Source organism: Eubalaena glacialis, chromosome 12 (assembly GCF_028564815.1).
Source record: "Eubalaena glacialis isolate mEubGla1 chromosome 12, mEubGla1.1.hap2.+ XY, whole genome shotgun sequence".
NCBI lineage: Eukaryota > Metazoa > Chordata > Mammalia > Artiodactyla > Balaenidae > Eubalaena > Eubalaena glacialis.
In genome coordinates, this window is record NC_083727.1 from 59,708,718 (window position 1) to 59,733,479 (window position 24,762).

At 43.1% G+C, this 24,762-nt stretch overlaps 1 protein-coding gene across 5 annotated transcripts in view; it reads left to right on the forward strand.

The window, feature by feature from the left end:
• Nucleotides 1–5,631: 5,631 nt before the first annotated feature.
• Nucleotides 5,632–24,762, forward strand: part of FAXC (failed axon connections homolog, metaxin like GST domain containing) — an 85,142-nt gene continuing 66,011 nt past the window's right edge. The window contains exons 1-3 of one of the 5 annotated variants that reach the window (XM_061207324.1): nt 5,632–5,646; nt 10,735–10,856; nt 16,129–16,264. In XM_061207324.1, coding sequence (XP_061063307.1) covers nt 10,750–10,856; nt 16,129–16,264 — 243 coding nt within the window. In that variant the 5' untranslated portion in view covers nt 5,632–5,646; nt 10,735–10,749. Of the gene's footprint in view, nt 5,647–9,849; nt 10,260–10,559; nt 10,857–12,978; nt 13,227–16,128; nt 16,265–24,762 lie in introns of those variants that run through there. The other 4 variants (XM_061207323.1, XM_061207325.1, XM_061207321.1 and 1 more) reach the window with 4 other exon arrangements.

The following is a 24,762-nucleotide window of genomic DNA, read 5'->3' on the forward strand; positions in this document are numbered from 1 at the left end:
TTATTTATATATATATATTGGGCTGGGCAAAAAGTTCGTTCAGGTTTTTCCACCCGAACAGTTTTTTTTTTGCCACCCCAACACACACACACACACACACACACACACACACACACACACACACAATGGAATACTACTCAGCTATAAAAAAGAATGAAATTTTGCCATTTGCAACAACATGGATATTGTTGGAGGGTCTTAGATGCTAAGTGAAATAAGACAGAAAGATAAGGTGAAGGGGCAAGATACAAGAGATACAAACTACTATGAATAAAATAAGCTACAAGGATATATTGTACAGGGATTTTCCTGGTGGCACAGTGGTTAAGAATCCTCCTGCCAATGCAGGGGAGGTGGGTTTGATCCCTGGTCCAGAAAGATCCCACAGGCCGTGGAACAACTAAGCCCGTGCGCCACAACTACTGAGCCTGCGCTCTAGAGGGCGTGCGCCACAACTACAAAAGCCGGCAAACCTAGAGCCCGTGCTCCGCAGCAAGAGAAGCCATTGAAATGAGAAGTTCTTCCCCGAAACGAAGAGTAGCCCCTGCTCACCGCAACTAGAGAAAGCCCGTGCGCAGCAACGAAAACCCAATGCAGCCAAAAATAAATTAAAAGTTTAAAAAAAAACGATTAATCTAAGGACTGTGTAATGAAATTGATTAAAAAGCAGCCCCCAAACAAAAGGCATTTATTTTAGAAAGAACACTCTAACTTTCAGTTATTAAAAATATACATTGTTAAGTGATGGAAATTCAGTATGATTCAGTAATAGCCCCATGAGGTAGGGACTACCGTCTACTCCATTTCACAGAGATGTTAAATGTATTCAGCCTCACACAAGTAGCAAGATGCAGACCCAGGCAGTCTGATTGCTGAGCTTGTGCACATCACCACTTTGATACTTGTACCTAGTATCTGTGCCATCATATGGTCATCGTGGTAGCATAACCACACACAACTGGATTATTATCACTTATTTGAATTGTCTGTATGCAAGGTAGCACCTTCAAAAGCATTTAAATCAAACAGCATCACAAAATCTAGAGTCTGGGCTATTTGCCTCAGTTCTCTTAGAGCTTCATTGCCTTTCTATGACTAAAACAATTACATGCTACTGATGGCAACTTAATAAAATGCTTTAAAGACCCCAAATAAAATTATAGCCTTACTTTCTATTATAGTTACAGGTTTTACTATTGTATTAATTATAAATTGAAGAGAAGTATTGAATTCAAGTACTACACAACAAAAGTATCTCAGTCAAGCAAAAAAGTAAAAAATTTTGACATCATTTGAAATGTCTTTATGATGTGTGCTAGGGACACTCACAAGGGCTTCTGTGCTACCGTTGACCTGGAATACACAATATTGAGAGGCATCAAGTAAAGATTTAGAGAGACTGCTCAGTAACGAGGCATAGGAGTTAAGTCACGCTTACTGGAAATATTTTTTAAACCTGGATTGGCAAGGTCCCTGCAATTCTGTAAAACATATTTGTATAATTACAGGCTTACAGACATTGATCCAAAAATCTATGAATCCTAAGAAAATGTCAATGGAGAAATAAAATCAGAAGCGAAACCAAATGAAAGTGTTAGAACAGTCAACACATAATTGCTTTTATTAACTTACAATGTGACTCTATTAGAAGGGAGATTCTTACTTGACTATTACTAATGAGATGCAAAAGACATGCAAGTCTTCTCTGTATCAAAAAAAAAAAAAAAAAAAAGCCAAAAATCCTGACACTGATGGTTTGCATGAAAATCAAGCAAAAGAATTTATTGTGAGATCAATAAACCTCTTGTATCCCAGCAAGAAAAGGATGCAGCACATATAAATGAGCCACTGTCTAGGAACTAAAAGGCACCAGTTGGAGCCACAGGAAGAAAATATGTTCTCAAGATGATGTGAACAGAACTGAGAATGGGGTTGGAGAGTTACAAAGTAAATATGGACATGAGATGTTTCCAGTCTGATAGATTTGAATCTTTGTTTCCTGTTGACAGGTGGGACACAACGGACATAAAGTCACTGACATCATGTAAGATCTGCACTTGTCTTTCCGACTCTAAAACAGGCTCTGTATCTGGGGTCCTGATACGGGCTTCTGAGGTTCTAGGAGCTGCCTGAAATAGGGAACAAAATTTTGCGTGTGTGTGTATTTTTCTGCCGAGAATGTCCCATAGCTTTCATCAGAGTCTCAAAAGTTTCATGACCCCCAAAAAATGGTTAAAGGTGACTATAGTTAAAATACTGCAGTAGGGAAATATAGTCTTTACTTGACAGAATATGTCAGGAAAAGAAAAATATGGTCACTCTGTCTTCTGCTTATACTTTGTAAAAGTGAACATGAAGGCTGTCAATAGCTGTGAAAGGTGAAAACTGGATCATGATTTAGATTGCCTCTTTTTGGTCATTCTTTTGATATTAAATTGAAGAGACATTCTGGGATTCTGTTTTTAGACTTAGTTTTGTCAGGATGGGATGGTAGAAGGCCAGTCTAGATTAATTAACAATCAGATTTATGCAACGTTTAAAGAATTTCAACTCATTAAAAAAAAAGGATTGATTTTATTATTTATGTATTTATTTATTTTTTGGTCGCGCCCTTGGCAGTGAAAGCACAGAGTCCTAACCACTGGACCGCCAGGCAATTCCCAAAAGATTGATTTTAAATAGAGATAAACAGTTGGATTAGCCACCTAGGTAGCTGGCTAGGTGGATGGATGAATGAGAAATACGCAACCCAATGTTATCAAAGAGCCTAAGGGAACTGCCTTATGCAGTGGGATATCCCAGCAGCTCTCCTCCTCATCCGCATCTGCCCCCATCCTCACACACACCACCAGGTAGCACCCAGACTCACCACATAGTAACGAGGGCTTTGCGCTCTCAGGCCTCTGCTTGTTTACCTGAGCACCCACAGACCTGGCAGTTTTGCTCTCGTTTTTCCCTGAGAACCAATCAATGGATGCTGAACCTTAATTCTTCCAGAGGCAAATCTCTCTGTGCTCTTGAGATGACATCTTCCTCTGAGATCAATCAGTTCAGGCCCAGGTGACTGGTACTCCACAGACCTGCTGGGGCCAAATGTTTTTGACACTCTTGTAGCCTGATAAGGATCCCTGCAATCCCTAGTCGTTGCCCAAGATTCAGACACCCACACTGATTCTTTTCTATAATCTCTCCCTAAGACTGTTTTCTTGAATTTGTCTTTCCTGACTCAACCTCCCACTTCTCCCTTCTACACTTTTTCTGCTGTGACCTCTATAAGCACCAGTTCATGATTTATCAACTACCCTACTTCTCAAGTCTGCATTGAAGTTTCCTTTACTTTCAACCTTAACTGAAACCTGGCTTTCCTCTGAGGATATGGTTTCACCTGCAGCCATTCTGAGAGGAAGTTTCATATTGTCTATGAACCTCAGAGTTGTGAGATGGGATTTGAGTCCTTTTCGCTCACTGCCATTATTCTTTTTTTTTTTTTTCTGCTTTTTAAAAATTCTTTTACAGAGATGGACTCATACTACATATGAGGTTTTATAAATGTACTGTTTGAAATTTATTTATTTTTAGGCCCCGCCATGTGGCATGTGGCACCTGGTTCCCTGACCAGGGATTAAACCCACACACCCTGCATTGGGAGTGCGGAGTCTTAACCACTGGACCACCAGGGAAGTCCCACTGCCATTACTCTTTTTTTTTTTTTTAATATTTATTCATTTATTTGGCTGTGCCAAGTCTTAGTTGCGGCGTGTGGGATCTTTAGTTGCAGCATGCGAACTCTCAGTTGTGCATGTGGGGGTGTAGTTCCTTGACCAGGGATCGAACATGGGCCCCCTGCATTGGGAGCGAGGAGTCTTAGTCACTGGACCACTGCCATTACTGCCATTACTCTTGAATAAAAGCTCTCATGTCTCCAAGCCTCAAGTCTAGCTCTCCTAACCTCTACTCCCCGTTTATTGCCAAACTCCACTTCTGGCCACTCCCCTCAATCACAGTGTCTTTGTTCTTACCTAAGTCCTCCCAGCTTCCTGAGTAACTCCAACGTCTATGTGGATGGTTTGTGCACTACCTCATCAGCAACAGAACCTTGTCCCTAGAGGCTTCTACCATACCTTTATGGTCAACACTTGAGGTTACCTAAGAACATCTGAAACCATAGATTGGAACATCCCACTCAGAGGAGAAGGCCTCTTTGAAACTATGATAGAAAACCAAGAAGCCATAGAAGAAAAAATTGAAAAATAGCAAGCTGGGGAAAATATTTGCAAACTAATTTACAGAAAAAGAATTCTTTTTCTCAATTAGGATCTCATATAAATCAATGAAAAATACTAATAACTCAGTGAAAAAAATGAACAGTTCATAGAAAAGTCAATACAAATGCATCTTTCAAAAAAATATACTCAACCTCACACGTAATAAGAAACACAAATTTAAAACTACAATGAGACACTGCTTTCTCATTGACAATTAGGAAGGATCAAAATACTTAAGAATATGTATGTAGGCTACGTATGAGAAAAGAGACACTTTCAAAACTACGGAGAGTGTGTATTGCTCTTTATGGAGAGCAATATGGCAACATCTATCACAATTACAATGCATGGCTCTTTTGACCCAGAAATTCCACTTCTATATATATATATGTATCTGTGGTATTCTGTGAAGAAAGAAAGAGAAAGAAAGAAAGAAAGAAAGAAAGAAAGGGAAAGAAAGGAAGGAAGAAAGGAAGGAAAGGAAGAAAGAAAAGAGGAAAGAAAGAAAAAGAATCAAGAAGCTTGGAAGTTCTATGTTTAAGATAAAAAAGAAAGTAAGGTGCAGGACAGGCAGTTAAATGATACAATTTGTGTAAAAATAAATAGAAAATGCTTTTATAATGCATAGAATATCTCTGGGAATAAACACAGAAGCTGAGGGTTGTATTTGTCTCTGGGGAGGGGTCTGGGGAACAGTTAGGAGGAGACTGTATCCTTTAGCGTCCCAGGAGGAAACTGAAGGCACATGCAAACTGGATATTTTGAGGACCATTTAATAAAAGGACTATTTACAAAAATGCAGAACCCCAGGCCTAGCAACAACAGGAAGCCATTACCAGCCCTCCAGCTGAAGGAGAAACATGTGGACTTAGTTCCTGAAACCCACAGAGGGAGCCACGTGAAGAGAGACACAGCATGGGGCAACTCTGCAGGAAAAGATACTAAGGGTTTGTCATCCCTTCCTTACTCCCCTCCGGTCCTCCGATCTCTATCACAGGCAAGCTCCACGACGGCAGCTTGGGTACCCACAACCACTGCTGTCCTTCACGAATGTCAGCATCTGGGGCAAGGAGCAGGGTGCATCCGGAGGCGACATTGGTGTGTGTGTGGGGATATCTGGGTAGAAATTGACTTTTCATTGCATTCTTCTCTGTAGCTTTTGAATTTTGTACGGTATTTATGTATTAATATCAAAAATAATGCATGTGATCCCTTTTTAAAAAGAATGGAGAAATATTTATTCCCCTCTCTGACGATCAACCTTTGCTTCCTCCTTTCACAGCCGAATTCATTGTGGGTGTTTTCTGCACTTACTATCCCACCTTCATTTTTCAAGCCTGGCTTCTGACCCCCTGACACTTGAAAGTGCTCACCTGCCAAGGTCAGTAATGTCTACGCTGCTGGGCTAAATTTATTTTACTTGACTTGTTAGGAGCATATGATGCGATTGATCCCATCTCACACTTTCTTGAGACGCCCTCTTCCCTGGGCTTCTGCGGCCCTACACCTGTCCAGCTTCCCTCCTGGCCTCTCTTTCCTTCTCAGTTTCCTGGATGGTCCTCTCTTCCTCTGGCCATCCTCTAACTGTGGTGTTCTCAGGGCTCTGTCCTTGGCCCCTGTCTCTTCTCACTTAGCATTCACCCTCACATTCTCATGTCTACCCTTTAATGACCCCCACCTATCTCATTCCCAGGCCCAAAGCTCTTTTCTAAACCCACACATTCTGTTGCCATTGGGCATCTCCATTTAGGCATTCAATAGGCTGTTAGGGGCTGAACTGTGTCCCCCTAAAATCCATATGTTGAAGTCCTAATGGTCCAGTACCTAAAAATGTGACTGTATTTGGAGGTAGTGCCTTCAAAGGGATAATTAAGGTAAAATGAGGTCATTAGGGTGGTTGTAATCCAATATGACTGATGCCCTTAGATAAAGAGATTAGGACACAAACGTACAGAGCAAAGACCACGTAAAGACACAGGGAGAAGATGGCCATTAACAAGCTAAGGAGAGAGGCCTTAGAAGAAATCAACCCTGATAACAGCTTGATCTCAGACATCTAGCCTCCAGAACTGTGAGGAAATAAATTTCTGTTATTGAAGCCACCCAGTCTGTGGTACTTTGTTACAGCAGCCCTAGCACACTAATGCACTGCCCAAGCTAAAAATCTTCCAAACCCTTTCATGACCCACCTTCTTAATTGCCCCTCACTTATCTGAGCCTGGTTATTATTTGAATATCTTTTCTCAGCATCAAGTCAATCTTCAGGAAATGTTTTCTGAGTGTTGCATACTGATTAATAAAATGCCCAAGTCCAGTGGATCAGAAAGTAGATAGGCAAAGTCACCTTATGGTGACAACAAGCTTCCAGCTATAATGTTGGATATCTGGGTAGGGGAGTAGTAGATCTCTTCTCCACAAGTCAAGCCAAGAAAGCAGAAGCTTTACAGTAAAATTCAGGGTAACATTATCAAGTAAACTGTTTATTTTTTGAATAATACAGAGATATTTTAATAAAATAACATTAAATTTCATTATAGAAAACCAGCAATAATGCTACATCACATCCACCTTTTTTTTTTTTTTAAATAATATTTATTTATTTATTTATTTGTTTGCTCTGGGTCTTAGTTATGGGAGGCAGGCTCCTTAGTTCTGGCAGGCAGGCTCCTTAGTTGTGGCTCCAGGGCTCCTTAGTTGCAGCTCGCCGGCTCCTTAGTTGCAGCACGTGGGCTCCTTAGTTGTGGCATGTATGTGGGATCTAGTTCCCGGACCAGGGATCGAAACCGGGCCCTCTGCATGGGGAGCGCGGAGTCTTATCCACTGTGCCACCAGTGAACCCCACATCCACTTATTACTACAAGAGCAGGATCTTAAATCTCCTAAGCTATATTTTGAAGCATGAAGTATAACATTCTTGTGAAAATGTTTTCCAGGATAAAAGAAACTTATAAAATATTTTATTCACTTGTTTATGCTCTTTGTGTTGGTTCGTGAAAAAAGGTGCCATGATATCACTACTCCCCCAGGATACTCTGTCTTCTCCCTCTTCTCCGTCTAACGCCCTACCCCCACCTCTCCTGCCCCGTGGCTTCCGCCCTCAGCTCCTATCACTTGAGCATCAGATCAACTTCTCATAAGGCATATGCATTATTCTCTGTTCTAATTGCTTTTCTTGAGTCTTGATTCATTTTCTTTCCATTTCTGATTCTACTGCTGCCCCAACCCTTTTATCTGTGTGTCTAGTGTCCAGACTCAGCAAGAATGGTGACTTAATTCGGTTGGTTAGGAACCATCCCACATGGGGTTCTGTCTCTTTGGGGCAGAGTTTTTGTTTTTCTTTTTTTTTTGTGCTTCATTTTTTTTTTTTTTCTTTTTTAAACATCTTTATTGGAGTATAATTGCTTTACAATAGTGTGTTAGTTTTTGCTTTATAACAAAGTGAATCAGCTATATGTATACATATATCCCCATATCTCCTCCCTCCTGCATCTCCCTCCCACCCTCCCTATCCCACCACTCTGGGTGGACACAGAGCACCGAGCTGAACTCCCTGTGCTATATGGCTGCTTCCCACTAACTAGCTATTTTACACTGGGTAGTGTATATATGTCCATGCCACTCTGGGGCAGAGTTTTTGATGCCCCTCATAAGCTAGTGTTCTAGACCACTGATAATCAAAGTGTGGTCTGGCTTCACCTGGAAGCTTGTTAGAAATGCAGAATCTCAGACCTCACCCCAGAACTCCTGAGTCAGAATTTGCATGTGAACAAGATCCCCAGTGATTCTCGCATACACAGTAATGTTTGAGAAACACTGATCTAATTGTCCCTTTTGATCATTGTGGCAGATTCTCAGATGATATGTATACAATGTTTGGGAAGCACTGATTTATTTGTCCCTTGTCATATCATTATGGCCAGGCTGCAGAGTGACATGACACAGGCATAGCCATATCTGCGTAAGGAATGGTCTAAATCTACCTTTCTCAAAAGGTGATAGCATAACAGGCAGGCATTTGAGGATTTGTAGTCATTGGATTTAGACGTGGTTCAGAAGACTGAGCCACAGACTGATGGCCTAAAGAAGAAATACCATGAACAGCACTCCAGCACTGGTACCTGGGATGAGAGCCATTGTAGGTGGTGGAAAGCCCAAAGGGCTGCTGGTGTGGGACACATGGGGTTTGAATCCTGGCTCTATCATTACCTAGCTCTGGGACTTGAGCTTGTTAACTTACCTCTCTGAGCCTCAGTTTTCTCATTTGTAAAATAGGGATGCCAATAGTTATTTAACACAGATTGTTTTGGCGAGTTACTGAAAAATGTATCATCACTAGACAGACAGGTGTTCAATAAATATTAGACCCTTCCTTTTTTTTTTTTTCTCTTGTAATACCTCAGTAGTTAGTAAAACAAGGTTCTTGAAAAAAAAAAATAACAAGATGCCTCTAGCTTGGAGCTAATGTCATGGTTATGACGCCAAGGCTTTCAGAATTGGTGGTGGTGGTGGGAGGGGTGGAGTAAAGATGCTCACTCTGGCTCCCCAGGTCTTCATACCATCTCACTAGGTCCTCACGGCTGGACCTAGACACTCAGGCCAATAATTAGGTACAAACGGATATTCTTTGAATACTGGCTCAACATTTAAAGAGAGCATAGGCTGATGCCATGGGGGAAGAACAATGGAGAATCCCTGGTGCCAGTGCCCCTTGCCCCTCTCTGCACAGGGCCTTTAGTTCGGATCCCAAACCTGTCCACTCTGCTTCCTATGCGGCCTCCTGCTCCCTCTCCCCGGAAGGCAGTCTGGTGACCACCTCTGTCTCTCCAGCAGGCCCTTGGGTTCCACTCCTTGCAACCTGCTCGTGGAAGGTTCACTTCCAACCGCACACTCTGCTTCTTGCTGAGAGGTCCCATAAACGTCTGCAGGGGTGTTTGAGACCCCTCACGTGCTGGTGCTTGGGCGCCAGCCTGGCTGGCCCCTGCCCTTATCTGGTGGGGGCTGGCACCACGCCCCACATTATTAGCTGTAGGACCGCCCTCACTGCCTGTTCTAAGGGGCTGGGGCGGCAGGGGAAGTAGAAGGGCGTGTCCCCCTTCACGCCAATGTCGGCTCTCTCACCCAACAGCGTGAAGGCTTCTTATATCCATCCTTTCACCTTAAGAGTGATAACCGCCCCCCCCCACTTGAATGTTTTTTCAATTCCTTCAAACGATTTTAAACTATCCATGCTCTTGCTAAAATGTGTGTGTACATCATACACTTGTATGAAGCACGGTCCTATTCTTTGTACGTAGGAACTTTTAAAAATGAAGTTAAAGAGAAGAAAATTGATCACATACACACACACACATCCACGTTTGACAGATTTTCTGCACCGAAAAGGAAAGGAAAAACGACACCACCACCCCACATTCCCTGAGTTCCCTGATAATGATTTCCAAGGGGAAAGACTAGGACTTGGACTGCGTCTGTCGGAGGGGAAATCGCTCTAGAGTACATTTTTGTTGTTATTTATCAAACCAGACATCTCTCCGTGGGCACACTGCCGAGACTTAGGTAACTGTGTAATGTGATAAGTGTTTTTATGAGTTATGCAAAGACACAGCGCTTTCCTGACGGCCGGAGCAACGTAATTCACGACCTTGTCCGGGCCCCGATTCCCGGCTCACGCGGGGCGGTGTCTCTGCCCGAGCTCCGCGCGGCCGCAGGTGAGTCCTGCGCGCGCCCCGCTCTCGCGCCTGCGGGAGGGGCTGGAGCGGAGGCGGAGGACGGGCCGGGGGTGGCGGTGGGGGACGGAGATCCGGGCCCGACTGCAGCTTCCTCCGGGGGGAGCCGCATTTCCAGCCACGTCCGCAGCCCTGCCCTCGCGCGCCGAGCCGTTCCCGGCCGTGCCGCCTGGAGGCGCGGAGCCCGCCCGGCTCGCCCAGCCCTGCAGCTCCGGCCGGGGCGGAGGCCGCCGGACCGCGGAGATGTGGGGCGGGGGCAGGGCGCGGGGTAGGTGACTTTATCCCGCCTCTGTTTCCCTGCCCCAGGGAGCAATGACATCACGCGGCCTTCTCCCGGCGCCGACACAAAGAGCGGCGCGGAGAGGCCGCTGCGGGGGGAGCCGGCGGCCGCCGCTGCCGCCCCGGGCCTCGGGGCCCCGCCGGCCAGGCCCGCCGCCCGCGGCCCGCGCCCTCCGTCTTCCTCCGCCGCCGCCTCGGTCGCCGCCGCCCGCGCCGCCCGCACCGCCAGCGCGCCGCTGAGCCCGCGCCCGGCCGCGCCGGCCCCTTCCCATGCGGGCGGCGCGGGCCCTGGGAGGGGCGCCCGCAGCCAGCCGCGCAGCATGCACTGGGGGGTTGGCTTTGCCTCGTCCAGGCCGTGCGTGGTGGATCTGAGCTGGAACCAGAGCGTCTCCTTCTTCGGCTGGTGGGCCGGGTCCGAGGAGCCCTTCTCCTTTTATGGGGACATCATCGCTTTCCCTTTGCAGGATTACGGTGGGATCATGGCAGGGCTGGGCTCCGATCCCTGGTGGAAGAAAACCCTTTACTTGACCGGGGGAGCTTTGCTGGCCGCAGCTGCGTATCTGCTCCACGAACTCCTGGTCATTAGGTGAGCCGGAGAGAGGGCCCCGCGCAGGGGCGCAGAGAGGGACACCTGGCCAGGGCAGGGTTGGCGCGAGGGGGGACCCGTGCCAGCCCCTCGGTCACAACGCCCAAACGCCCGAGTCCTGTCCTTCCCTTTCGCCAGAGGCAGTCCGTGGTCACCTGGCCGTGAGGGGCAGTTTGGAGTTGACAGGAGAATTAAACTGGTACTGGGAGGGAAAAACACTTGTCTCCCTATCATTCGGTGCTAAAAGCAAAAATTCTCTGGGCTGTTATGGAGCATAATAGTCTGTTATGAAGATCTTAACTGCAGTGTGTTTGCAACAATAGAATTAGGTCCTGCAGAAATACTAAGTTACATTTTTATGCAATGCCCTATTTGTTTATAGATGATAATGCTGGGATATTAACCACTAACCTCATCTTTTACTTAAAGGTTAGTTCTCCACTGGCCATCCCCAAGTGTCAACATCATCAAAAGGCTGAAATTGCAAAAGCTCCAGAGACCTCTGGGTCCCTGTTAGGGATGCACAGCGGAGTGTGCAATTTTGATGCAGCCTTAACCCGGTTATGTGCTAATCTGGTATCTAAAGCTAAGCACAAGCTTCAGGTTTAAATGCCATTGTTGTGCGAACAGGAGGAGATCCGAGGACTGAACTAGCACATGGGCCTGCATGGGAGTTGCCCCAGGCCCTAAACAGTTGCCTCTGCCGCCTGCCTGCCGCAGAATGTTTACAGGATTGACTTGGGAATACCAGAAAATGGAGGCCCCTGCTGTTGGTACATCCAGCCGGACATGAGATCTTTGTTTGAGTAGAATAATGCCATAGGCTACCGGGACCAGTGGTTTGGCTAATTGATACGTCAATTTACGGTTAAAATTTCCATGCGTTTGAGCCCTCTGTCACTGGGGGGAGGACCAGGAAAGAGCAGTTTTCAATAGCTCAGAATGTCCCTCTTGGCCAATATTTTCTAAAGAGTGAGAAAATGTGTCTTCCTGTCTTCTTCCCGTGGGGGAATCCTACACAATAGGTTTATAAACAAAGACAGTGATAGGTGACCTTTAACAGGCCTGCAGGGATTCCAGGAGGACACTGTAGCAACCTAACAGGTATTTTGAATATTTTTAGTCTCAGAGAGTGGAAATCATTTAGGTCTGGGGAAATGTATTGTCTTTCATAATTGGGAAGTTTTATTTTAAGCGTATCATTGAATTCTCTCACTTAGCACAGTGTCTTGAATCTAGCTGAACCAAATTAAAAAAATTAAGTGAATTATTTCTTTAGATTATTTTATATATTTTCCAGTTTTAGAACTCTACTTCAAGCTAGGTTTCAAGCCATATGGAAAAGGAAAACATTTGTGCAGTGCTTGAAATGGTAACCCAGTTGTTCTGAAATTCATATTCCAGTCCAAAGCCTTTGGAGGATTCCGAACCATGTGGCTTCTCACCGGTCTTCCACTTTAAGGAGGGAGTGAGGCACAGCTTCACAGGACTGAGTCTCAAACTTGCTTAAATGACCTTGCAGAAATGGGGAGGCGGGTGGGGGAGCTCAGAGTTGACCTTGGGAGCAGGCCACGCCCTGGTAGGTGTGGTCTCTGCGCCCAGAAGAGCCCGCTGCCCACTTGGACACTTATTTGAAAAAGTGTTTTTAATCCTTGGTTTATTCACTTTTGTTTCTTGACAGATGTTTACATTGAGTTGGGAAACCGTGTTGTAATGCAAATAATAAACAAATGGTTGCCTGTTTTTGAGCCCTTAATAGGGGGCTCTGCTTAGAAGTGCTTTACCTATGTGATTGCATTTAACCTTCGCAACTGCCAACTGCCGTTGAATGCTTGATCTCCATTTCTTAGATGAGGAAATTTAGGCTGAGAGAGGTTAAGCAATTCACCCAAGATCCCGTAGTAAGAGTAGTAGGATCCAGATTCAAATCTGAGAATGTGTGTCTGCGGAGCCCGCACTTCTACTACTTTCTCCTAACAAGTACCAATTCTGGAATAAGTTTTGATGGCGGAGAGGAAGAGAACTGGGGCATTGCTCAGGGAAGACAAGTCTGTGGCACAGACCTGAGTTTTTGACAACCGCTAGGGGCACAGAGGGAATAGGGGAAGAAGACCAAGGAAAATGCGGCACTGAGATTTGGAGGTTACGCGATAGAGACCTTCACTTGACGGGAAATCTAAGTTTCAGTTGTCTGTGTAGTTTAGGCAAAACACAAAACAATCTGAAATATGTGGGATGGAAAATCCATCTTGAAATGGCTACGCTGTCTGAGTTCACTGGCAATCATATTCTTCACCACGGTACTTGGATTTCCTGCTGCGTAGACTTAATCTATGGGTACATCTCCAGAGTGGAAAGTAAAGTTGACAGGTAAGAATTATTTAGGAAGTTTAATTAATGAGTATAATAACCAAAGTAGGTATTTTGGATTTTACTCATATTTTTCCCATCACAGTATTTTTAAAGAAATAGAGTCCCAGCCCTTTACTTTATCCTCCCCTAGTGGAGAGAGCCTTGCAGCTCTCTTAAATTCAGTCCAGCATTTGGAAATGTGTTGTTTGTAAATTGAGTGACCCAGGAATGACTTGTTACCCATAGCTTGTTTGTACTTTAGGCACATGGGCTCAGCCTGCCCTAGAAGACTTAGGGAATCAGAGCAGCCCATGGGTCATGTGATCTCTATAAACTAACAGCCCATCAGCTGTACACAGAGGCATGGTCATCTGTGATATCCTTCATCATGGGAGTAGGGGCTAGTCTTGCTGCTTGACAGGTGTTCTCTTAGACAGTCCTCACTATAAGGGCACTTTATAAAATATAGCTGTCCAGATTACCTGCTCCTCTGGTCCTAAATTACAGAGAGAGCTTCCTGACCTGGAGGGAGGGCTCTGGAGCCAGATTGGGTTCAAATTCACTCTGCCTTTAACCAACCATGTAACCTTGGACCTGAGAGTAAGCTTGGTTACTCAGTTTTCTCATCTGTGAAATGGAAATAATAATAGTAGCCTTCCTCACAGAGGTGATTACATGAATTAACACATGTGAAATGCTTAGCCAGAGTTCGACGTTATAGTGAGCATTCAATAAAAGTTGGCCATCATTAATTATTACAGACTTTCATCAGAAAGTTCCAGGCTTGTGTGGTCTGAGTCAAACCAGCTGCTTTAATAAAATTAACTGAGGTATTGCCCATTTTTGGTGTAGTCGAAGTGCTTAAGAGCTTGGGAACTAGCGTTATTAACGACTTGATCTTAAATTGGTATTTCTTGGGCAAGTTATTTAACCTCTCTGAGCTTCAGTTTCCTTGTCTACTGTAAAATATAAGTATGATATAATATTCTAAATTTAAACTATAGCAATATCCGCTCTGTAGTGGTACTATCAGAATGAAATAATTTAATATGTATGATGTACACAAAGTCATTGGCATATGCTGGTCACATCCATTCTTATTATGACATGGCCCAAGTTAACCATCAGAATTAGATTGTTCTGGCCAGTGGAGCAGGGGATTTTACATTTATCTCCTCTCTTTCAGTTCTTAAATTTTTTGCCTGGCTAATTTACATGAAATTACCACTCTGAGTTGAATTACTTGACTGGACAAAGTCAGTTAATTGTCAAGTCTACAGTTTGCACTTTTTAGAAACATAGTCTAAGTGGCTTCTTAATTTTAGTATCTGACCTCCCAAACATTTCATCTAAGTGAAAACCTTTGTTTCATAGCAAGTATTGTCAGAAGGCAGCAAATATTTTTCTTTTGACTAGTGTTTTCAAAATTAGTCATTCTTAACTCTTTAAGTGGAAAGGGCGCTCCGGTGGTAAAGTTCTCCAAGAGAGTTTGTTTAACTGAACGGGGTTTCTGCAGGAAGTGGGCATCGTTGTGATGATGATATGAAGAGCTTGCCCTTGCTTGCTTGGGTAGAAGGAAGTGTGGGATTACACGAGGAACAGTGTGAGGGAACCAGAGGCTTAGGGAAGGCCAAGGGGGAAGAGGGAGGTTTATCTGACTGGGAGATGGTTGGGTAGAGTGAAAGATGGAAGTTGCAAAAGGTTCCCGAATGTGGTGTATGAGTGCCACTGTTTGGAATGAGATTTTGTAGTTTAAGGGGATAAGACCATGTCTCTTTGAATGAGAATAAAGTCCACCACTTTATTGATAGCTCACCAAATGTTTACAGATATTATCTTATTTAGTTCTCGAGATAATTGAGGCAGAATTGGTACTGTCCTCACTTTCCAAATGAGAGAGGAGGAGAGGTCTTGGGTGATGTGGCCAATCGGAAGTAGGGCTTGCACTTGACCCCAGGTATCCAGAAGTGGAATCCAGCGTTTGATCTCCTACATGGTGGCTATTGAAAAACTCTACCAGGGAAGTCCTCACCACCCCGAAAAGTAGCCAAAGGAAAAGACAGATGTGTGGCTGAGACAGAAGAAAGGGAAAAGGCAGGGGTACTGGGATATATGCTGTGTGGTGAAAGTGGGGAACCTGTGAAGGTAGAGAGGAGGAGAGAGCACCAGAAGCCGGGTTCCTCGGCACCACAGGTGAAAGGTCAGGTGAGGGCATGGATAGTTTGGAAGAGGGACCAGAATATTCAGAGTCTCAGATTCCCTGCAGACTTGAGTCGTGGCAGAGCAAATCTGCACTGTTATTCCAAGGTCCTGTGGATGAATAGACTGTTTCATGGTACAGTCTCGTGGTCAAGAACATAGGCTCTGACTACATGGTTTAGTCCAAGTTCTGCCATTTACTAGTAATGGGACTTCGGGCAAGTTTATTCTCTGTGCCTCGGTTTCCTCATCTACAAAACATGGATAACGGTAGTACCTACCTCAAAAGGTTATTGTGAAGATTAAATGAGATAATACCCGTGAAGCCCTCAGAACAATGCCTGATGCACAGTAAGCACAGAATATCTTTTTTTATCCATCCAACTTGTCCCTGGCAGGTAGACATAGCCAGCTGGAGAAGAGGTGGACCTATACCAGAAAGTACACATCCTGCCCATAGGCCACAGGTACCAGAAAGAGGTTGACATGCAGTTACTTTCCTGAGCCCTTGCAGTTATGATAATAGCAGAGTTTGTGAGGTTCTCTCGTGTTTTGACCAAGCTTTCCCCCTCTAAGTGCTTGTTGGTGAGGTAAGCCCCTGTGACAAACAGACCTGCTTGTTCATTGAGGAGCTACAGCCCAGCAGGGGCCTCTAAGGAACTAAGGGAACTGCATGTGTAACACGTGGATTGTTCTTTTTTTTCTGTTTTGGTTTTGACAGGAAACAGCAAGAGATTGACTCCAAAGATGCTATTATTTTGCATCAGTTTGCAAGACCTAACAATGGTGTCCCCAGTTTATCTCCTTTCTGTTTGAAAATGGAAACTTATTTAAGGATGGCTGACTTACCCTATCAGGTACTTTTGTGCAAATATGTTTTATCCTCGTGGCAGCAATATTGGCTAGGGGGGAAGTACTTAATCTCACAGGGTGGGAAGGGCTCGCTCTTGGTGCCAGAGGGGTGGGTATGAAAGCAGCGGTGCCCAGTCCTTAGTAGATACTTAGGAGACTTGATTCCAGTCTGTTGATTTTTACATCCAATTTAATGAGTGATCACAAGGGTCTGGACTTTCGTAGCGTTCAGGGCCATGTTATTTTTTCCTGACATAGAGTATTCTTTGGTTAACAGTTCGGCCTACTGGGAACCTATAAATAAAGGTGAGACTGACGTGGTTCTTTCCTTTAGGTTTCTATTTGTTGGAAGCATTATATTTATCTCTTATGAATCCTGGGGACAAACGTCCAGCAGGCCACCAAAGAGATGTTTGTAGATTTTGTGAGAGTTTTTCCTACTGCTTCATTGTTCTGTTTGGGTGACTTTCAGGGAAGCACTTGCTCATTTCAGCCTTAGAGAGGGAACAGAAGAATGAATGCGTTTAAAATATAAATTTTTCTCTGAGTAATGCTTGAGCCGTGTCTCACAAATTTGACAGGTTGCGTTTTCATTGTCATTCAATTATATTTTTTTAAAAAATTCCCTTATGTTTTTCTTTTTCACCTAAGTTCTAGTCATAGGCATTAAAAAAACTTTGATTTTTGTTATTGTTTTTTAATTTTATGGTCAAAGCAGGTAGTCTTTGTGATATTAATTCCTTGGAACTTACTGACATTTTAGCCTTGTGTATGGCTACTTGTTTATAAATGTTGAAAATAGAGACATATTCCCTGGGAGTAGAACTCTTGCTTTATCTACTTGTTTGAGCATGTTTAGTGTATTGTTTAGACCTGTTATATCTGTTTTTTTAAATTTAGTTTTTTAAATTAAAAAAATTATTTTATTTTATTTATTTATTTTTGGCTGCATTGGGTCTTTGTTGCTGCACGCGGGCTTTCTCTAGTTGTGGCGAGCGGGGGCTACTCTTCGTTGTGGTGCGCGGGCTTCTCATTGCGGTTGGCTTCTCTTGTTGTGGAGCACGGGCTCTAGGCATGCAGGCTCAGTAGTCGCGGCTTGTGGGCTCCAAAGCGCAGGCTCAGTTGTTGTGGCGCACAGGCTTAGTTGCTCCACAGCATGGCATCTTCCTGAACCAGGGCTTGAACCCGTGTCCCCTGCATTGGCAGGCGGATTCTTAACCACTGCGCCACCAGGGAAGCGCCTCTCTTTATTTTTTGTCTGCCTCTTCTAGCAGTTTCTGGAAGGATTGGGTTAAAATATTCAAGTGTATTTGTTGATTTCTCTCTTTTCCTGTCATTCTGTCAGTTCTTGCTTCCGGTAAGAGTATGTATCTATTCGAGGTTATATTGTTAGGTCCATATAATATGAAAGATCACATCTTTTACTGTTTTATTTCTTTTTCTGGTATATAGTACCCATCTTTGTCCCTTATGATTTTTTTAACCTTGAATTCTATATTATCAGATATTCAGATCGATTCTCCAGCTTTCTTTTGGTTCATATTTGTTTGGGGTATCTTTCTTCATCCTCTTTCTCTATTATTATTACTTTTTTTTGGTATTTGTCTCTTGTAGGCAATGTATTAGTTATAGCCAATCGGAGAGTCCTTAATTGGTGAGTTTAATCCATTTCACTTGCAATGATTATTTTATTAGGACATATTTCTAACATGTTATTTAATATTTTTCTCCTTACTATACTTTGTTTTTATTTTTTCTCATTTCCTGCTTTCTAATAGGTAAAAATATTTTTCTTGTCATTTAAAAACAAATTCTATTTTTGTTGTTATGGCGGTTGCTCTTAAGATCCAAATTTGTGTTTATTTATCCCCACTCACTTCTTATATGGGTCAAAATCTGTGCTTTCCCTCTAATACTACAAGTCTGTTAGTAGGTTTGCGTGAACCTTGGGTCTCTTTCTTCTCAGGGCTTATCCCAGGTGTGTTGCTGTTATCTAATATTTTAATTCTGGAATTTTGGAAATCCTTTCTCTTTTTATGGTCCTTTTTTAGACCAGAAAACTTACTAAGTTATTTGACTAATTTTATTTCCCATATATCTTATCCTACAGGATTTATTTATCTTTTTATATGAGTACATCCTTGATGAATATTTTGAATGAGCCTTTATGGGGCAAACTTTCAGTGGCTTTGCATGCCCAAGAACATCTTTATTATGCCGCACATTTGATACTTCTATGTCCAAAGTTCGTTTCCTTCAGTGCTTTGAAAATATTACTCCATTGTCTTTTTGGTTTGCTGTTGCTATTGAAAAGTCTGATGTTAATCTGGCTCTTTTTCTTTCTCTCTGGAAGCTTTTAGGATTCACATTGAATCTCAACATTTTTTTTTAATCTCAACATTCTTAAATGTCATCATAACTGGCTTGGTGTGGGTCTTCATGTATCTTGTTTGGTCCTTTATAAACTCTTTTCACCTCAAGTCTTTAATCTCTTTTTAATTCTAAGAAATTATCAATGTTCTTCACATGTTTCCTTTTAAAAAAAAAATTATTTCTTATTTCTTTATTTTTGGCTGCATTGGGTCTTCATCGCTGCTCACGCGCTTTCTCTAGTTGCAGTGAGCAGGGGCTACTCTTCGTCGCGGCACGCGGGCTTCTCATTGCGGTGGCTTCTCTTGTTGCGGAGCACAGGCTCTAGGCATGCGGGCTTCAGTAGTTGTGGCACGCGAGCTCAGTAGTTGTGGCTCGCGGGCTCTAGAGCGCAGGCTCAGTAGTTGTGGCGCACGGGCTTAGTTGCTCCTCGGCATGTGGGATCTTCCCGGAGCAGGGCTTGAACCCGTGTCCCCTGCATTGGCAGGTGGATTCTTAACCACTGCGCCACCAGGGAAGCCCTCCTTTTCTTTTTTGTTTGTTTGTTTCCCCTTCTTCTTTTCTATTCCTGATTATCTGGATCCTGGAATCTCTGCTATTATTTTCTGTGTTTCTGAACCTATCTCTTTATTCTTTTCTTCTTCCTTCTTGGAGAAATCGTCTCTCTGAGCTTCCATTGCATCCCTCTGTTCTCTTCTTGTATCCATCCTATTATCTCATCCATTGTGTTTAACTTCTACATTTTTCTTCTTAATATTTTCCCTTGGTTTGTATTACAATCTCTTCCTTTATCCCTTGGAGGATATTTCTTATGCTAATTAAATTTTTCAGTCTGTCCCAATCATTCTGCCTCATGTTGTATATATTATCTATTGCCCTTCTCTTACAGTCACTGTACCCCTCAGGTGTCTAGTTATTTTGGTTTGAGGTCTCCTTTTACCAGGGATGTCAGCTTCCCTGCCCAGGAGTTTGCACTGGGCAAAGGCTAAAGCTTAGGACACAGGTTGTGTACCTCTGAAGGAGTTTAAGAAAAGTAAGGAGGTGAGACCCAGGCATCCCCACACCACCGTGGTTCCTCCAGTTTGCTGCCACTTCTCCAAATGGCTCCCACTGGTCAGGGGTTCACCTTTAAGCTCTTACAAAGAAGCAGCATAGGGAGGGGGTGGTCTTCTTAGCAGGAAACAGAGCAGCTGGGAGGTTGGAGGGGGAAGGTTCCTCACCCAGCCAGAGTTTTGGCGCCCTGCTAATGATATTACCCCCCAAGTCCCGCCTCCCCATGGCCTGTGCTTTCTGAGCTAGTTTCTGTACAGAAGAGGGCGTGGGGGTGGCAGTGATGCTCCTAAGGCAGTGCTGGGACAGTTGAATGACATGCTCAGCTTGGTATGTGGTCCTCTGGGAATATGGCACTGAATCTGGACTTCAGTTAGGGGATCTGACAGGCATGAGGTGTTTGGGGAACAGAAAAAGGGTCTTTATGATGGGGAACTGGAATGCAAGGGGTCAGTCTGGACAGAGAAGCAGGGAGATTATTCAGGACTTTCTAAGCCAGCAATGGAGGAGAAAATAGCAAAAGACCAGACAAGGCTTGAATCATCTACATACATTGGATCGGATTTGAGAGATCCTTGTTCAGCTCGGCATTGGCTGTCAGCACTTGAAGATGTGTGTCACTGAGGGACTCACGTTGAAGGAAGAGACTGCTCACTGCGGCTGCCTGCCTCTGGGCCGTTGTCACTCCCCACCAGATTACTGCATTTAGCCAGGACAGCTATGGGGCAATTAGGGCCCCAAACCTGAGTTTTGTGCGCTGCAGCCTCTGGTGGCTTTCTGGATCTCCTGTGCCCCCCACCCTTGATGAAGTCCTCTTGCCGTTGGCAGCGGCTGCAGCAGCTGCCAGGCTGTGCTGCCCTTTCCTTTCTTGCCTTCAAGCCATCAAGCACTGATTGCCCCAGCCTTGTCTCTGCCAGCAGCCTAACACCTCTGGTCATGTTTCAGAGCGTGTTGCTGCACTGTTACGCAGTAACAGTGCATATACTGCTTTTAGTTAGTGTAACTGGAACAACTGGATACACGCCTTGCTATGAAGCCTGGAGAGGCTTTCGAGAAGGGGACTGCTTACCCCCTTCCAAAATTAGTATTGCTTGTTAAGTATATTTTTTAGGAAAGGAGTGTTTTTTCTTCTGTGAGGTCTCTATGGAAAAGAGATGAAGGGAGTGTTCAGCAGGGTAGGTAACAGGAAAATGGTCCTATGGTTTAGAAAGGGATGCCCTGAGCCCCCGGGGAGGGGAGCGGGGGAGTGGGTGGCGTTGGGGTGGGGGGAGGGACGGTGCCTTGAGACCCGTGTGCCGTCAGCGAGGGTTTGTGTGCATGCAGGTGGTTCCTGGGAAGTGCTGGTGGGGCTCATCGCTTGGAGGATCAGTGGAGAGGTATTCTGTCATAGACCCAGGGAGCTCTACCCTCTGCCCCTTCTGTGCCCTGTACCTTTTAAAAAAAGATTAAAATGTCATCTTCCTAAGAGCACGACTTTATATTTGAAGCTTTTTTATTTTTTAACAAAAATGAGATGGGGATAAGTATTTGATGACCATTAGTAGGAACTCACAAGGGTTTTCTTAAAAAGCCTGATGCGTTGGTTACAGTTATGATCTTTTTAAAATCAGAATATAAATATTGGTGGGTCAATTTTTAAAACTTTTCATTTTGTTATAATTATAGATTCATAGGAAGTTGCAAAAAAGAAGTCCTGCAGGAGTCCTGCAGATATGGCTAATTTTTTTTCAGACCAAAAACGGATTTACCGTTTTTTTGTTTTTTGTTTTCTCCTGATTACATATAGATGACATAAGGTCCTTATAAGAATTTCAAACACTACAGAAAAGTGTAAGGGGAAAATGAAAATTGCCTGACATCCTACTAGCTGGAGATTATCATCACTAATTCTTCCGACCATCTTTCCATACTTGTCTTTAGACATACATACATAAAGACATCGTTTGCCATAACTGGTTGTATAAGAAGCATGTATTTGACACAATCATTCTTTTTAAATACGAGAAAGAAAAAAGAAGGAAAATGGCTCCTTTGGAACTCTCTGCTTTGGCTCTTAGCCCTAACTTCTTTTTTTAAAAATTTATTTATTTTATTTATGTATTAATTTTTGAATTTTATTTTATTAATTTTTTTATACAGCAGGTTCTTATTAGTCATCCATTTTATACACATCAGTGTATACATGTCAATCCCAATCGCCCAATTCAGCACATCACCACCCCACCCCACTGCGGTTTTCCCCCCTTGGTGTCCATACGTTTGTTCTCTACATCTGTGTCTCAATTTCTGCCCTGCAAACTGGTTCATCTGTACCATTTTTCTAGGTTCCACATACATGCGTTAATATACGAGAGTTGTTTTTCTCTTTCTGACTTAACTTCACTCTGTATGACAGTCTCTAGATCCATCCACGTCTCAATAAATGACCCAATATTGTTCCTTCTTAGGGCTGAGTAATATTCCATTGTATATATGTACCACAACTTCTTCATCCATTCATCTGTCGATGGGCATTTAGGTTGCTTCCATGACCTGGCTATTGTAAATAGTGCTGCAATGAATATTGGGGTGCATGTGTCTTTTTGAATTGTGGTTTTCTCTGGGTATATGCCCAGTAGTGGGATTGCTGGATCATATGGTAATTCTATTTTTAGTTTTTTTTTTTTTTTTTTTTTTTTTTAAATGTTGAGTTTCTTTAGGAGTTTTTGTTTAAATTCCTCTACTTTTTTTTTTTTTTTTAATTTATTTATTTATTATTTATGGGTGTGTTGGGTCTTCGTTTCTGTGCGAGGGCTTTCTCTAGTTGCGGCAAGCGGGGGCCACTCTTCATCGCGGTGCGCGGGCCTCTCATTATCGCGGCCTCTCTTGTTGCGGAGCACAGGCTCCAGACGCGCAGGCTCAGCAATTGTGGCTCACGGGCCCAGCTGCTCCGCGGCATATGGGATCTTCCCAGACCGGGGCTCGAACCCGTGTCCCCTGCATTGGCAGGCAGACTCTCAACCACTGCGCCACCAGGGAAGCCCTATTTTTAGTTTTTTAAGGAAGCTCCATACTCTTCTCCATAGTGGCTGTATCAGTTTACATTCCCACCAACAGTGCAAGAGGGTTCCCTTTTCTCCACACCCTCTCCAGCATTTGTTGTTTTGTAGATTTTCTGATGATGCCCATTCTAACCGGTGTGAGATGATACCTCATTGTAGTTTTAATTTGCATTTCTCTAATGATTAGTGATGTTGAGCATCTTTTCATGTGCTTCTTGGCCATCTGTATGTCTTCTTTGGAGAAATGTCTATTTAGGTCTTCTGCCCATTTTTGGATTGGGTTGTTTGTTTTTTTAATATTGAGCTGCATGAGCTGTTTATATATTTTGGAGATTAATCCTTTGTCCATTGATTCGTTTGCAAATATTTTCTCCCATTCTGAGGGTTGTATTTTCGTCTTGTTTATGGTTTCCTTTGCTGTGCAAAGCTTTGAAGTTTCATTAGGTCCTATTTGTTTATTTTTGTTTTTATTTCCATTACTATAGGAGGTGGATCAAAAAAGATCTTGCTGTGGTTTATGTCAAAGAGTGTTCTTCCTATGTTTTCCTCTAAGAGTTTTATAGTGTCCGGTCTTACATTTAGGTCTCTAATCCATTTTGAGTTTATTTTTGTGTATGGTGTTAGGGAGCGTTCCAATTTCATTCTTTTACGTGTAGCTGTCCAATTTTCCCAGCACCACTTATTGAAGAGACTGTCTTTTCTCCATTGTATATCCTGGCCTCCTTTGTCATAGATTAGTTGACCATAGGTGCGTGGGTTTATCTCTGGGCTTTCTATCTTGTTCCATTAATCTGTGTTTCTGTTTTTGTGCCAGTACCATATTGTCTTGATTACTCTAGCTTTATAGTATAGTCTGAAGTCAGGGAGTCTGATTCCTCCAGGTCCGTTTTTTTCCCTCAAGACTGCTTTGCTATTCGGGGTCTTTTGTGTCTCCATACAAATTTTCAGATTTTTTGTTCTAGTTCCATAAAAAATGCCATTGGTAATTTGATAGGGATTGCACTGAATCTGTAGATTGCTTTGGGTAGTATAGTCATTTTCACAATATTGATTCTTCCAATCCAAGAACATGGTATATCTCTCCATCTGTTGGTATCATCTTTAATTTCTTTCATCAGTGTCTTATAGTTTTCTGCATACAGGTCTTTTGTCTCCCTAGGTAGGTTTATTCCTAGGTATTTTATTCTTTTTGTTGCAGTGGCAAATGGGAGTGTTTCCTTAATTTCTCTTTCAGATTTTTCATCATTAGTGTATAGGAATGCAAGAGATTTCTGTGCATTAATTTTGTATCCTGCAACGTTACCAGATTCATTGATTAGCTCTAGTAGTTTTCTGGTGGCATCTTTAGGATGCTCTATGTATAGTATCATGTCATCTGCAAGCAGTGACAGTTTTACTTCTTCTTTTCCAATTTGTATTCCTTTTATTTCTTTTTCTTCTCTGATTGCCGTGGCTAGGACTTCCAAAACTATGTTGAATAATAGTGGCAAGAGTAGACATCCTTGTCTTGTTCCTGATCTTAGAGGAAATGCTTTCAGTTTTTCACCATTGAGAATGATGTTTGCTGTGGGTTTGTCATATATGGCCTTTATTATGTTGAGGTAGGTTCCCTCTATGCCCACTTTCTGGAGAGTTTTTATCATAAATGGGTGTTGAATTTTGTCAAAAACTTTTTCTGCATCTATTGAGATGATCGTGTGTTTTTTCTCCTTCAGTTTGTTAATATGGTATATCACATTGATTGATTTGCATATATTGAAGAATCCTTGCATCCCTGGGATAAATCCCACTTGATCATGGTGTATGATCCTTTTAATATGTTGTTGGATTCTGTTTGCTAGTATTTTGTTGAGGATTTTTGCATCTATATTCATCAGTGATATTGGTCTGTAATTTTCTTTTTTTGTAGTATCTTTGTCTGGTTTTGGTATCAGGGTGATGGTGGCCTCATAGAATGAGTTTGGGAGTGTTCCTTCCTCCGCAATTTTTTGGAAGAGTTTGAGAAGGATGGGTGTTAGCTCTTCTCTAAATGTTTGATAGAA